Source organism: Nicotiana tabacum, chromosome 11 (assembly GCF_000715075.1).
Source record: "Nicotiana tabacum cultivar K326 chromosome 11, ASM71507v2, whole genome shotgun sequence".
NCBI classification, from domain to species: Eukaryota; Viridiplantae; Streptophyta; class Magnoliopsida; order Solanales; family Solanaceae; genus Nicotiana; species Nicotiana tabacum.
In genome coordinates, this window is record NC_134090.1 from 11,351,010 (window position 1) to 11,366,520 (window position 15,511).

Below are 15,511 nucleotides of genomic sequence, written 5' to 3' on the forward strand. Positions count from 1 at the left end.
GGAGCTAACCAGAAGCGCAAAAAGCCTAAAGTTGGCAATCAAACGAAAGACAAAGAGCTAATGAAATCTAAAAATGGAATTAAATCATTTACAGAGGAAAGGTTGCTCCAGCTATATAGATTCCTAAGGCACTTTGCTTTCAGGTAGCTGTTGGGAGTTGATATTCCATCAAAGCATCTGTGATTCCTTTCTGCCCAAATACACCAAAATATACATGCTGGGATCATCTTCCAGATCTTCTTGATGGTTCTACCGACTTTCCATTGACTCCAACTTTCAACTGCATCTTCTATGCCTTGTGGTACTGTCCAACTTATGCCAAAAATTGAAAGGAACATGTGACATAAATCTGCAGCCACTCTGCAGTGCAATAGCAAATGGTTTATAGATTCTGAGTTGTCTAAACACATGTAACATCTATTCACCAGCTGGAAATTCCTTCTACATAAGTTGTCTTGAGTTAAAATAGCACCTTTAAGAGCTATCCAGGTGAAGCACATGACCTTTGTGGGGAGTTTTGTCTTCCATATGAGCTTCCATGGCCAAAGCTCAATTACTTCATTGTTAGCACACAATTTCTTGTATCCTACCTTTACTGAATAACAACCTCCATTCAGATTGCCCCACCTTAAACTGTCTTGAGCTTGTGTATTTATTTGAACACTTTCCAGTAGCCGGAAAAGATCAAAGAGTTCCCCAAGTTCCCATTCCTGCATGTGCCTTCTGAAGAGTGGATCCCATATGTTTCCTGATCTGTATTGGGCAATTTTTGAGTCTGGATCAACTGCTATCTGGAATCATTTGGAACAAGTTCCCAAGTGTGGTTATTCAATAAAGCATCAATTTCATTTTTCATTGCTGCTCTCCACTTCGGATGTTTTTGGGCTTGTTTGAAAGTGTGGGGTACGAGTGTAGGTTCCAAGTGAGCGACGTAGTCAAAAATCTTTTTTGGTTTTTGAATGCTATTCTGTGAGCGAGTAACTACGCGATTGGGAGAAGAAGGATTGTGCGGCAGGGGTGGTTCCCATTGGTGCTCAACGGGAGGAACAATGATGGTAGGTGGGGGGGAGGGGCGATCGAATTGGTTGATTTGAGGTTCGGGGTGCACCGTTGATACACGAACAGTGGTGGCGAAGAGGTTGGGATGGATTTGGTTGATGTATGAGGTAAATTTATAGAGTTTAGAGGGTGACAAAGGTCAGGCAGAAGGTGACTGTGATGGGGATGGACTAGAATAGCAGGAATTATCAAGAGGAGATAGAGTAGGAAGAGATAGAGACATACCTGAGGCAGGAGTGTGTGAAGATCCCAAATTTGCTTGTACCACTGGTAATACGCCGGGAATCTCGGGTGGGGGTGATTGATTTGTAGCTAGAGTTTCATTAGGAGATGAAGGATGTTGGGGAAGGGATTCTTTCGTATTAGGAGTGGGTTCAATTTCATTGATTTTATTTTGTGTGGGGTTTATAATGGGTTGGGGTAATTCTGAAAATAAGGGAAAGTGAGAGGTGGGTTTTGGATTTTCTTTATTTGTGACTTTGTCCCATTCCAATTTATGTGATTTAAGTGCAATATTTGAAAATAAATTTTTGAAGGGAAAAATATTCTCAAAAAATTGCACATCACGAGATAAATAAATTTTTGATGACGCGGGATCAAAACATTGGTGGCAATGATGGGTTACAGAGAAACCGAGATAAGCACATGGAGTAGACCTGGGTTCAAGTTTATTTTTAGAATAAGGTTTGAGCCAAGGATAGCATAGACAACCAAAAATTTTAAGAGCATCATAATTGAGTATTTCACCAAATAATTTTTGAAATGGGGACTGGTTATTTAAAAGTGGGTGGGAAGATGATTTATTAAATAAACAGCATGTTGACATGCGAATGACCAAAAAATTGATGGAAGAGATGCCTCATAAAGTAGCGTTCTTGCACTTTCAATAATATGGCAATGGCATCTCTCTGCAAGAGCAACCCTTTGAGGGGTATAAGTGGTGTAGAAAGATGTTCGATACCGTGAAGGGCGATATAAGAGTCAAGACTTTTATACTCCCCTCCACCATCAGTATAAAGCGATAAAATTTTGGTATCGAAGTGCTTTTCCATTAGAGGGTGGAACCTTTGAAAAAGCTCTTTGACCTCACTTTTATTTTTTTAAAGTGTACAACTCCCATTGGGCGCGTCGCATAAGGATACTACGGTTTGGAATCCAGTGATCGAAAGGGATGAAAAAAGATTAGCAGGCTGGCAGAAACGGTATTTGTCAAAAGGGGGTAAGGAAGTGCTTATTAAAAGCACTTTATCGAGTATGCCCACCTATTACTTGTCCCTGTTGCAAGCGCCGGTGAGCATCACAGAAAAACTGGAGCGGCTTCAAAGGAATTTTCTTTGGGATGCTGCGAATGGAACTAGAAAGTTTTATCTAGTGAATTGGCAGACAGTCACTTCCCCAACGAAGTGGGGTGAACTTGGAGTAAAAGATCTTAGGGTATTCAACATAGCTTTATTGGGGAAGTGGTTGTGGAGATTCGGGGTAGAAGAGCATGCCCTATGGAGGGAGGTCATAGTAGAAAAGTACGATTCCACGGGAGGGGGTTGGAGGACCAAGGCAATCACAACACCTTTCGGGTGTGGCATGTGGAGGATCATCATGAAGAATTGGGAAGCATTCAGTGGCAACATCACTTACAGGGTGGGAGATAGGAGGAGAATCAGCTTTTGGAATCATAGGTGGTGTGGAGAGGATACTCTGAGGGTCTCCTTCCCTCACGTCTTCAGAGTTTCAAACCAGAAGGAATTGATGGTCCAACAGATTCGTAAGGAACATGGAGGGGGGAGGGGGTAGTATGGGACTTCTCATTTAGAAGGAACATGCAAGATTGGGAGATTGCAGAGCTCCAAGATTTGTTGACACTGCTATATGGGTAAGACAGGCCCCGACCATCTTGTAATTCTTGGAGATGGGGTTTGCGTGGTGATGGTTTGTTTACCGCAAAGTCCTTTTACCAGAGTATGTTGGTGAGAGAGGAGGCCACTTTTCCCTACTCCTCGATCTGGATTCCTAAGGCGCCCACGAAGGTGTGCTTTTGTGCATGGCTAGCGGCGAGGGGAGTGATCTTGACTGCTGAAAATCTTCTAAAGAGAGGAATTACACTTGTTAGTTGGTGCTACATGTGTAAAAGCTCAGGGGAAGAAGTTGATCATCTTTTGTTGCATTGCCCTGTGTCCTCGGCTTTGTGGGGGGCAATCCTAAATTTTTTTGGTGTTCAATGGGTGATGCCAAGCACTGTAAAGGAGATGTTATATAGCTGGGCCGGTTTCCGTAGAAGAAGAAAGCAAAAGGCGTGGAAGTTCGCCCCGTTAGCTCTCATGTGGATAGTTTGGGGGGAGAGAAATAGGAGAGCTTTTGAGGGGATTGAGTCTCCTTTTTCACATCTTAAGAATAGTCTTTTATCTTTGATCGCTTTTTGGTGCACTCATATAGCCCCTACTTGTAGGGGTGTTCGTCGGTCGATACGGTACGGTATTTAGACATTTCGGTTCGATATTTTTGGTATTCGGTATTCTAAAATGCTATACCAATACCGTACCTAATTAGATTCGGTATGGTTCGGTTTTTCGCCTTTCGGTTTCGGTTTATTCGGTATGGTAACTTTGGTTTATTCGGTTCTAAAGCAGCTTCGGAACGTTATATTTTGGGGCAGTAAAATCAATCTTATGAATGCTACAACACTGCACAACATATATGTGACTTCTATAAACAAGAGCATAAGATTAAAATAATATTTACAAACTTCATCAACATATAAGTATGTCTGGTCTAAAGCTCTAACTTGCATCTCCGTAATATACCGGACACCAATAAGCTTCTTAAAACGTGACCAAAATAAGTCTTTCACAAATGTTGTTTACAAAAACTATTCGGGTAACATCCATTAACCACATAGACAAAAATAGGTGGCGCACAGGCTTCAACAAAATAACATGGAACTAGAAACATTCTCTTGAAGCTCTCTGGTAACTGAGGGCTGCAAGGATGATAGGATATTTAAAACTAATCCAATATATATTTCGGTACGGTATCAGTATTTCAGTATTTTAAAAAAAAATATCAAATACCATACCAAATACCAAAATACCAAATACCAAAAAATTCGGTTTCGGTATGGTAATTCGGTATTTACCAAATTATGCACAACCCTACCTACTTGTATAGAAGATTGGGCGTCTTTTGTAAAGAATCATGTTCTGATATAAATTCTCTACTCTTTGGTATACTTCCTGTATACGGGAGTTCTCTCCCTTTTGATTAATACAATTTACTTTAACAAAAAAAAGTGTACAACCATGTATACCGCGTGTACTGATCAACAAACAAGCAATAATACCATTTTTTGTCAATGGATAGAATTGGAGAGGGTCCCCATAAATCACTAAAAATTATTTGAAGAGGTTTGGAACTTGTCAAACTCAACTGACTAAATGGTTGTTGATGGGCTTTATCAGATGAACAAGAATTACAAAAAAGAGACTTGTCTCGCTCAGAGAATGGAAGCGAAAATTTATTCAAGATATACTTAAGAATTCTGAAATGTGGATGACCTAGTCTTCGATGCCATGTGGTCATAGAAGCCGTGGCAGAGGTGATGTGAGATTGCGGAGGTGGTGATGGATATGACTTGGGCCACTCATACAATCCATGTTTATTCCGGCCTCGCACCAGTGGTACTCGCGTTTTCAGATCCTTCACAAGAAAATCAAAAGGAAAAAATTCGATAGATGTTAGATTATCTTGGCAAAATTTGGAGACAAAGATAAGTTTACGTTTGATGTTAGGAGCACATAGAGTGTGAGTTAGATGAAAAATATTATTTGATGCTTTTAACTGAGTTGAACCAGTATGAGTTATGGGAATTTTGTTACCATCACCCATAGAGACATTCTCATTGCCATGATATTCCTGTAAATTGTGTGGCTCTGTTGTGAGATGATGAGTAGCTCCAGAATTCATAATCCATGGGTTGGCAGTAGAGGTGAAACCGCAACCATAATTAGCTTTAGCCTCAAAATGATTGTGAGATTTAGATCTGCAGACACTTGCAATGTGGCCAATTTTGTTGCACAACTGACACCGGATAACATTAGTGAAATTATTGTTAGTCGGGGCTGGCCACTGAGCTGGCGGATTGGAGCGAGCATTCTAGCGCCATTGATGAGGATTGTGAGTAGGCGTGCCATTATTGTTCTGACGGCGATTGTTGCGGTTGTTAGAATTATTGGTTGATTTGTTGTGAGTGGCCACCGCAGCAGTGATTGGGCTCTGTATTTTCTTAGCCTCCTCATGACGGAGAAAGAGCTCATGATCAAGAAGCTTCTCATACAGTTCTTCATAGGTTACTGTGGTGTCACGTGCACGTATAGCGGCCGAGATCTCGCGAAACTCAGGGCCAAGTCCAGTAAAGATTTTGACAATGAGTTCGGAGTTAGTAACAAGGGCACCAGCAGTGGCTAGTTCATCCGAAAGGGACCGAATACGTTGAAGGTATTCAGTAATAGGGAGGGAGTCTTTGGTGATTCGGGCAAGTTGATCACGAAGGCTAAAGATCTGAGTTTGGGACTTGTTTGCATAAGCAGTATGCAAAGAGTCCCAAGCCTGTTTTGATGTGTTGGCAGCATCAACTGTGGAGGCAATCATAGGATCAACAGATGCCATAAGGGCGTTTTGAATGAGGTAATCCTGACGGAACCAAAGTGTATAAGCAGGGTTGGGGGTCGTGTTGGTGCCAAAAGTGGTGCTCGGGTTGGGAGTCGGGGTAGATCCATCAAGGTGACCATAGAGGTCATGTCCATGCATAAGCATGGAGAACTGAGCTTTCCAAGTGGAAAAATTGTGACTGCCACTAAGTTGGATTGGCAGTTGGGAAGCGGGGTTGAAGTAAACTATGGTGTTGATACCAGTAGTGTTGTCAGCATTGATAACTCTGGAAGTGTTTCCATCTTTCAGTCATTGGAGGATTTGGTGCTTGGAAAAAAATAGGATCGTGCTCGTTAGAGTTGTATAGGCTCAGATACCATATGAACACTTGAATATATGATGGAAAACTGAGCTTTCCAAGTGGAAAAATTGTGTCTGCCACTAAGTTGGATTGGCAGTTGGGAAGCGGGGTTGAATTAAACTATGGTGTTGATACCAGTAGTGTTGTCAGCATTGATAACTCTGGAAGTGTTTCCATCTTTCGTCATTGGAGGATTTGGTGCTTGGAAAAAAATAGGATCGTGCTCGTTAGAGTTGTATAGGCTCAGATACCATATGAACACTTGAATATATGATGGAAAACTGTGTCTCTTATTGAATGCATAAATGAGTTTAAATACAAGTTACAGCAACCACCTTTCTAGAGTTTCATGTAAACCAAATAACTAAAGAATCCTATCTAAACCAAATAGATAACTCTGAAGAACTAACTATGATATCATCTAATCTGGAAGATAAATGCAATCTAATCTAAAGAGATAAATGCTAGGAACAAACTGATAACTACTAGTAACAAAGACTGTTGGTCCAATAGCAGGTAACTGTAGCTATCAATTCTGCACTTGACTAACGTAATCCTCTCTTCTTTCATATTTGCAGATAGGATGTAAATGATCTATATATATTTCTCTCTCCTCCTCTGAATATCTGATGTGGTTATACTTATCTCATTTGTAAGGGTATGATTCTGGTGAAAAGAAGCGAATTCCTGCTTGGTGTGACAGAATTTTGTATCGTGATAGCCGCTCCGCCTCAGCTTCCGCGTGCAGCTTAGATTGTCCTATCGTCTCATCAGTTTTGCAGTAAGTTCTCCATATGAACCCAAAATAATTGAAGTCCCTGATTTTTCAGGGCACTTGACAATAATGTTTCTGTGGCTTTTCTTTTTTTCTTTTTCCAGTTTTTTTTTTTTTTTTTTTTTTGTCTTTAAACAGGAGACCAAAAATGTTTGTTTCATCCTTCATTTCTCCATCCGCTTCTCAAACTCTTCTTCTTTAGTTCTTTTATCGTATTTATGTATTTCATTACCTGCCTTTACCTCTTTTGCCATCTTTTTTCTGTATCACTTCTGTTTCCTCTGTTCCCACTTTTCTAAAAGCCTCTCCTTTAATAGGTATGAAGCTTGCATGGACGTAACAGATAGTGACCACAAGCCTGTAAGGTGCATATTCAATGTGGAGATTGCTCGAGTGGACGAATCAGTGAGAAGGCAAGAATATGGAGAAATCATTAGATCAAATGAGAAAGTTGTGCTTATGCTTGGAGAGCTGAATAAAATTCCAGAAGCAATAGTCAGCACAAATAACATAATCCTCCAGAACATGAACTCATCCATCTTGCGCATTACAAATAAGAGCGGCAAAAACAAAGCTATTTTTGAAATAACTTGTGAAGGCGAGTCCACTGTTAAAGATGACGGGCAAGTGGTTGATCATCCTCCAAGAGGTTCTTTTGGTTTCCCTCGTTGGCTTGAGGTAACTTCCGCTTCTTAAATTGGAGGATTGGAGCTTTTCTATCATTATAGTGGCTGGGGCTTGATGGCAAGGTTCTAATTTGTTTACTTGTGAGATTTTCCAAAGTGATTCCTCTCTCCCCCTTGTGTTTTCTTTTTCTATTTTTTTTTTCAAGAGTTGGAAGATTGGAAGTCACGACTGGTTCAGTCACTCTGAACATTCACGTGAACCATGATGTTAGTATTCGCCTATTTTAGAAATCTCACCATCAGAAGTTGGGTGCCTCGCTGAGAATCTTATTTGGGACCCGCTGACCTTAAAGCTAACTAGACCACAAAGAACCTAAAATACATGCATAGGCTTCTATTTGTCTGTGTTGCAGAAGACGAAAAATATGGAAATGAAGAGAAAAAATGTAGTAGTTGGGGGGTTTTTTCGAAAAGAAAAAAAAATGAAGTTATTAGTAAATGAGTGGGATGACTTTTGAAGAACTGTGGTTTACTGTTTGGATATGGTTAGACCAACACCAAGTTCCATTTTGGAAAGGGTTAGGGTCCCAGTGTAGCTTCGAAATCTGCTTAGTATGTTGCCTTTAAAAGAAAAGCTATTTTCAGTTTCTCATAAGCTAAATTAGCAAACTAAATGCTCGGCTTTTAAGAATCTGATGCATTTGGGTTGAACTTCAACAGGTCAATCCTGCAGCTGGCATCATTGAACCAGACCATATTGTTGAAATTTTAGTTCACCATGAAGACCACCAGACACTTGAGGAGTTTGTTGATGGGATACCTCAAAACTTTTGGTGTGAAGATGCCAAGGATAAGGAAGTCACATTGGCAATCAACGTCCGTGGTTGCTTCTCAACGGAGACAAAATGTCACCGTATTCGTGTACGCCACTGCTTTTCAGGCAAGCCTTTGCCAGCAGAGATCATGCCCAACAACTCTAACAATCTGCGGACAAATGTCCTCCACCGATCTGACTTTCAGCCTCTTGGTTTTGCGCCTGATGTTGTTGACGACCTAATAAATCTAAATAGTCCTTGACGAGCTAGCTTGTCTCCAGGTTGAACCATGCCCAAATCGCGTGGTTTTAATTCAATGAACTGGCAATCCAATCTGTGTATGTGTAAATAGTCACCAAAGGTTCTCAGTATTATGCAACATCTCAACAAGTAGGACTTCTCTATAGGAAATTTCCTTTGAATATGTCATTCTTTTGAGTTGGCCGCTTCTGAAATTTTCGGACTGTCACTTTGAAAGTGTATAGCGTAAATTGCACACTTTTAATAACCTAGAGCTAGTTATGTATGTAACCATGTAATGTATCCGAGGGAGTGGCACATTTCGTGAGGAGAGTTGAACCCATCTAAAGTTGTTGGGATTTTTTTTTTTTTTTTTGGGGGGGGGGGGGGGGGGAGGGAACCTTTTGAGTATTCTTTTTGATACACTTCTTGTTTTACATTTTTCTGTTTTGGTAAGAAAAATGTGTGTTAAACATGACAGGAAACGGAGGTAGGGGAAGTGTTTTCCTCTCTATAGCATTGTGTTTCCTTCTTTTGTTGAACTTGCTGATATTACTTTCCATCAGGTCATATTCACTTGCATGAAAAGCAAGGAAAATGGAGATTTCTCAACTTTGGAATCTGTTGCACGAAGTCTGTATACCATCACAGAAAATTCTTAGTTTATGATATGACATTACATTTACCAGTCAATCTGTAGGAAAGAAATATATTGCATTTTATTATTCAAATACTAATATTATTTTGTGTTATATTTAGTGTAGAAAATGGCTATAACTCCTAATCCACTATCCCGTGATGTGAAAAGTAGTCATAACTTTTTTTGTAATCACTCTCCCATGTTCTACCACTACAGGCACACTAAATTATCCACTAACCCATATTCACCCGTGATCCCATAACTTATTAGCGTCACACCTCCTTTTTACGCGCCTACCCCGAAGGATAAATGCATAAGGGAGTTTTTCCAATTTAAGTGACAATATTCGAAATGAGATTATTTATTTAATTCAGAGTCGTCACTTGGGAAAGGTTTGGCTTTTGGTGTCCCAAGTCACCGGTTTATCTTGAATCCCAATTCGAGGAAAATATTCGACTTTCCAAATGAAGTCTGCGAACCAGAAATTCTAAGTAAGGAATTCTGTTGACCCGATGGAAGGTATTAGGCACCCCCGAATCCCGTGGTTCTAGCACGGTCGCTTAAATTGTTATATAAGGCTAAATATCTGATTTAATACATGTTATAACTTGTGTGCTTTTTGTCACACCTCCTTTTTACCTACACCCGCAAGGGCGTAAAGGGGTTTTTTCAATTAAAGGACAATCGGAACGAGATTTAATTATTAATTATTCAGAGTCGCCACTTGGGAGATTAATGGTGTCCCAAGTCACTGGTTGAATCCCGAACCGAGGAAAAATATGACTCTGTTAACAGTCCACGAACCAGAAATCCGGCTAAGGAATTCTGTTAACTCGGGAGAAGGTGTTAGGCATTCCCGGGTTTCGTGGTTCTAGCACGGTCGCTTAACTGTTGTATTCGATTTTATCTGATTTTAATACATGCTAGCTTATGTGCTTTTTATTCGTAAACCACTTTTTATCATTATTTATTTTAAAAGAATTGTGACGTCGTGAAAACACGTTTCAAACCACGTCACAATCAATGCACTCATGGTCGTCAACACATTTCGACTTCGTCGAGATTTAGATTTGGGTCGCATCAATGCGCACCCGAATTTAGGAAAGTAATATTATTAAACTAACGCGCCTAAAGCAATTTCGCATTTACAACTTTGTGAGGGCCACGAGAAATTTCGCTAAATGGCACGCTTCGATTTTTAAAGAGTTAGTGTTAATTGCATGAGGACCATGGGTTAGTGTTAATTGCATGAGGGCCATGGGTTATTTAATAAAAATGGCACACCTCAATTTCTATAGCAAGCTAACTAATTTTGTGAGGGCCATGAGCTTGGGGAAATATTTGAGGAAGAAATGTACGATACAACTATTTGAAATCATATAACAGCAAGTGCATCCACTCTTTATTAACGCAAAGCCACTTCACTTTAATTCCAAAAATTATTCTAACCACTAAGATTCAGCAAAATAAAATCATACTATAAACCCCACAATACCAATATAGTCTAAGCAACGAACATATAATTAAGAAGTGCACCAAGACACCAAAATTGCAAAAAAAAAATACTAATAACAAGCTAATCACTGTTTCAAACAAGGCAAAGACATTCTCATTTAAAAGTGAAGAATAAACACAGATCCAAACAAAATATCACAACTAAATGCTACGAGAATAAATTCAGAAATAGAAAGATGAATAAGAGTTCAGCAGTGAACCTTTTCAGAAGCCAAAATTTTAGACCGGGACCTTGGACGACGGAAACGACGAACAGATTTCAAAAGTAGGCCTCCTTGACTTGATGAGTTTTGCAATGGTTTAAGAGGTGTTCCTCGACTGATTTAGAACAACAAATCGGTGGTTAGTTACATGGTGTTTTTGAGGTAGTATTTCAGCTCGTTTTGAACTGAAGTTTCAGCTCAGTTCATGGAGTTTTCAAGCCACTCCCATAGCTGAGTCGGCAACGGAATGGCTGGGCTTGAGGTGTCACCGGCAGTAGATAGGAAAGGTCGTTTGGCGTCAGGTGAAGGAGCTTGGTTGATGTTTTTCCGGCGAGCTGGGTTGTGTATGGCTGCTCAAGGTGTAAGCTGATCATTTGGACAGAACAACGACGCGCAGGGGGGGGCTCGAGGGTCGTTGGGTGCTCTTTTGTTGAAGAAGACGATGACGTGAAGGGGGGTGTTTTGGAAAGGACGATCTCCGGGGGGGTCCTTTTGTTCGCAACCTTTTAGCTGTTTTTTTTGTTCTTCTTCATGCGCAGCTTTGCTGCTTTTCCTTCAGCTCCCCCTTAGTTTTTAGGCTTTGTTTAATATATATAGGTCTAGGTTAGTGGTAGGGTTTTAGGTTAAGGGGAATGGGCCTAGGAATTATGGGCTTGGCAATTGTGGGTTAGGTCCAAAATTAGGCCTAAAGATGGGTTGCTCGAGCCCAAGCTCTATTCTTTTGTCGCGAATGAGATTAAAAATACGCGTCCATTTATTAATTAGTCCTACTATTAAAATAATTATTAAAACAAAACTAACCATTAAAACAAATCTATTTTTTGTATTTTTAAACATTATATTAAAAATAAAAATACGATACTATTTTTATATATTTTTTTTAGATTAAAAATGACTACAAAATATTAATGAACTTATTTTTTTGTTTTTGTAATTTTGTTTTCTTGTAATAAAATAGAGTAAAAAAGTCAAAATTACTTAAAATATCTATATTATGCCTAAATTAAATATTTTACGCTAATATATAAAAGATCTTGGAGAGGGTCAAAAATCACATGTCTACAGCTGCCCCTCTTTGACTGGAAACGTACAGAGTTTTCAGACAAAGACTGACTAGATAAGTTTTTGACCCGACCCTTATTTGGAGAGACTAAGACTAAGAGAAAAGGGGGATGTGACCGAGCTCTGACATTTGAGCTACCTACATATCCTTGGCTATAAAGGAATCAGGCCACATGTAATTCAGAAATGAGTGAGGTGATGGAGTATGCCGAGGTGGAGATTCGGTCGAGGTGCCGTTCCGTCGAGGTTCCGGTCTGCGGTCCCTGTTATTACATCAAAAATCAAAAGATGAAAAAGACTAGCTAAGCCTATCGACTACGAGCTACAAGATTCCTATCTATAAGTCTTCTGAAGCTTGATCTTGAGTCTTGAATGGTTCTTCATACAGACTTTAGATTTGAACCTTGACACTTTGTTAGCTGCAGGTGCTAGCTCGTTCTTCTACAGCTTCTAGGTCAGGACCGGACATGTAGTGCTTGTGACCTCGGCCATGTCTTGAGCAGCTCACATCCTTCATCAACTTCTGAATTGCATTCTGAATTGAATTCCTTTTTTTCCAGGTGAGCGCCTGATTGCTGAACCTGAACTGTCCTCCCTTGTTACTTGACACTATTTTCCCTTACACTTTGAACCATTTTCCCTGAAACTCGAACTGTCTTCCTTCGAAACTGTTTTCCCTAGAAACTTGAGTTGTTTTCCCTTGTTCTCCAGGTGGGCGCCTGACTGTTGAACTTGAAATTGAATGTATTCCTCTGTTATCCAGGCGGGCTCCTGACTCTGTTATACAGGCGGGCTCCTGATTTCCGAAACTTAAATTGTATGTCTCTATTCTCCAGGCGGACTCCTGACTTCTGAAATTTGAAATGTATTCCTCTATTATCCAGGCGGGCTCCTGATTTCTGTTCTTCAGGCGGGTTCCTGACTTCAAAAAGACAAAGAAATCAATTGAGAACTAAAAATTTGAATTGTATCACCTCTGTTCTTCAGGCGGGCTCCTGATTGCTGAAACTTGAATTGTATGTCTCTATTCTCCAGGCGGACTCCTGACTTCCGAAACTTGAATTGTATGCCTCTGTTCTTCAGGCGGGCTCCTGACTTCAAGAAGACAAAAATCGATTGAACACTAAAATTTGAATTGTATCACCTCTGTTCTTCAGGCGGGCTCCTGATTGCTGAAACTTGAATTGTGATAAGACTGGAATGCAACTTTTTTTAAAAATTTAAAGACTAAAATGTATCTTAGGTGAAAAATTCATCAGACTAAGATTTTCATCTTAGGTGAAAGATTCGACTGACTAAGATTTATCTTTATCTTAGGTGAAAAATTCATCAGACTAAGATTTCCATCTTAGGTGAAAGATTCAACAGACTAAGATTTTTATCTCTATCTTAGGTGAAAAATTCATCAGACTAAGATTTTCATCTTAGGAGAAAGATTCAACAGACTAAGATTTATCTTTATCTTAGGTGAAAAATTCATCAGACTAAGATTGTGACTCTAGGAGATAATTCATCAGACTAGGTCTTTTTTTGTGTGATCTCAGGAGGAAGATTCATCAGACTGAGATTTTGACTCTAGGAGATAATTCATCAGACTAGGTCCATTTTTGTGTGATCCCGACTTTCTTAATTTTCCAAATTCCAACTTCCTTTCTTTTCAAATTCTGCCTTCCTTCCTTGTTCCCAAATTATGCCTTCCTCTTTTTTTTTCGACTTCTGCCTTCCCCTTCTTTAAATTATGCCTTCCTTTCTTTCTCCTCAAATTCTGCCTTCATCTTTTTCCAAATTATGCCTTCCTTTCGTTTTTCCAACTTCTGCCTTTATCTTAGGTGAAAAATTCAACACACTAAGATTTCTTTATCTTAGGTGAAAGATTCAACAGACTAAGATTTCTTTATCTTAGGTGAAAAATTCATCAGACTAAGATTTCTTTTAACCATTTTCCTTCAAAATTTGTTTTATCTACCCACTAACTTGAATTATCTTCTTTCAGAACTGCTTTCCTAAAAACTGGTGTTGTCCTCCTTCAAAAAACCACTTCCCTAAAAACTAGTGTTTCATTCCTCCAAAAATTACTTTTCTTAGAACTGGTGTTTCTTTCCTGAAAACTACTTCCCTCTCTTTTTTTTTTTTTTTAAAACACTTGTATTGACCTTCATGTTCTTCAGATGGGTACCCGAAAAAAATTTCAACACGACAGAAAATTTTCTGCCCCAGTTTGATAATCCTCCTGTAGCATATCTTTCTGCCATCAATAACATTTCCATGCCCCTGTTTCAAATCAAAGAAAATTCTGTCAGTTTAAAAGTGCGGTAGTTGGTTGTGGTACTCCCGCTGGGATGGCTTTCCTTTTCTCCTTTCCATGCTTTGCGTTGTCTGACCATCTTTGAAACTTGGCTGATAACTTCCGCCCTTTTTGACGACTATCTCTTAATTATTACTTCTAGTCTTCTTATCTGACCCCATATGTTTTCCGTGACAACTGATTCTTCTTGAAGGTCTTGCATGTTTACTGATTAACCACTTTCCCCGTCATCTGTGTCACTGAAATACCCTTTTTCCCCGTTCAATCCCAATACCCTCTATCTGTTGCATTATTCCTGAACCGACATCTACCAAACTTTGTGTTTCATAAGGATCCCAAAGTATGTTGATTATTACCAGCTCAGTGCTCTTGTTATTTTTCCTGACTTGTGACCCCATTTTGTGTAATTGGAAAGCTGGTGGAAAATTTTGAAGTCATTCCTCACTTGTTACGACCAAAAGACTCAAAAAGGGGAAATAAACAAAACAAAAAGAACAGAGTAAAGGACAATAGAAAGATATGATTCCTAACAAGAAAACTACACAGTAGAAACCTATTGGATATGGATACCGACTCTAATGACCTTGACATGCACCTGCGACCTATTCTGTTAAGCAAATCTGATGTTCATCTCTTGTTCCTTTTTGCCGTGAAACTGGGCTTCATTGCTCCACTTATCCAATTTGATTCGCATTCCTTATTCGGCTTGTAGTGCCCAAAGGGTTTTCACCATCAAACCTCTCTCATTTCGTTCTTTCTCTCAACTTACTGTCGCCTCAAGGTGCCCGTGAAGGTTTTCACCAATAAGACTCTCTCATTTTTTATTTCTCTCAGCTTTCATCACCTTGTGATACCCATGAGGATTTTTATCAATAAGATTCTCTCATTTTCATTTTCCTTGTTTGGACCGGAGTGTTTCCCCTGACATGAATTACCTTACATGCTTGACTTGGCATTTCTCAAAGACTGATCAGAAGGTCTTTCTTTGGACCGTAATGTAGGCTTTTGGATGGGTTAGAAAGAAAGGGTATAAGAGGCTCAAAACAATTTCGAAATGGGTTAAAATTACAACTTTCGGAATCCAACTTCTCACAACAACCACAATTCCTGCCCCGGTTTCTTGCTTGGGGACTTTTGGATTTTTGTTTTGGTATGACTGAACCTCAGAGAGGCTGCCTACGTACCCTTTCGGGATCAAGTCAAACGTAGTTCACATCATAGAAACTACGTTGTTGCGATTTTCTTTCTCTCTCTTTTTTTTGTTTTTTT

General features: G+C 39.6%; 1 protein-coding gene across 1 annotated transcript in view; it reads left to right on the plus strand.

Moving 5' to 3' along the window:
• Positions 1–8,787, plus strand: part of LOC107812880 (type II inositol polyphosphate 5-phosphatase 15) — a 31,524-nt gene extending 22,737 nt beyond the window's left edge. Inside the window, exons 9-11 of the mRNA XM_075224100.1 lie at positions 6,719–6,842; positions 7,154–7,514; positions 8,183–8,787. Coding sequence (XP_075080201.1) covers positions 6,719–6,842; positions 7,154–7,514; positions 8,183–8,539 — 842 coding nt within the window. The 3' untranslated portion in view covers positions 8,540–8,787. The remainder of the gene's footprint in view (positions 1–6,718; positions 6,843–7,153; positions 7,515–8,182) is intronic.
• The last annotated feature ends 6,724 nt before the right edge of the window (positions 8,788–15,511 follow it).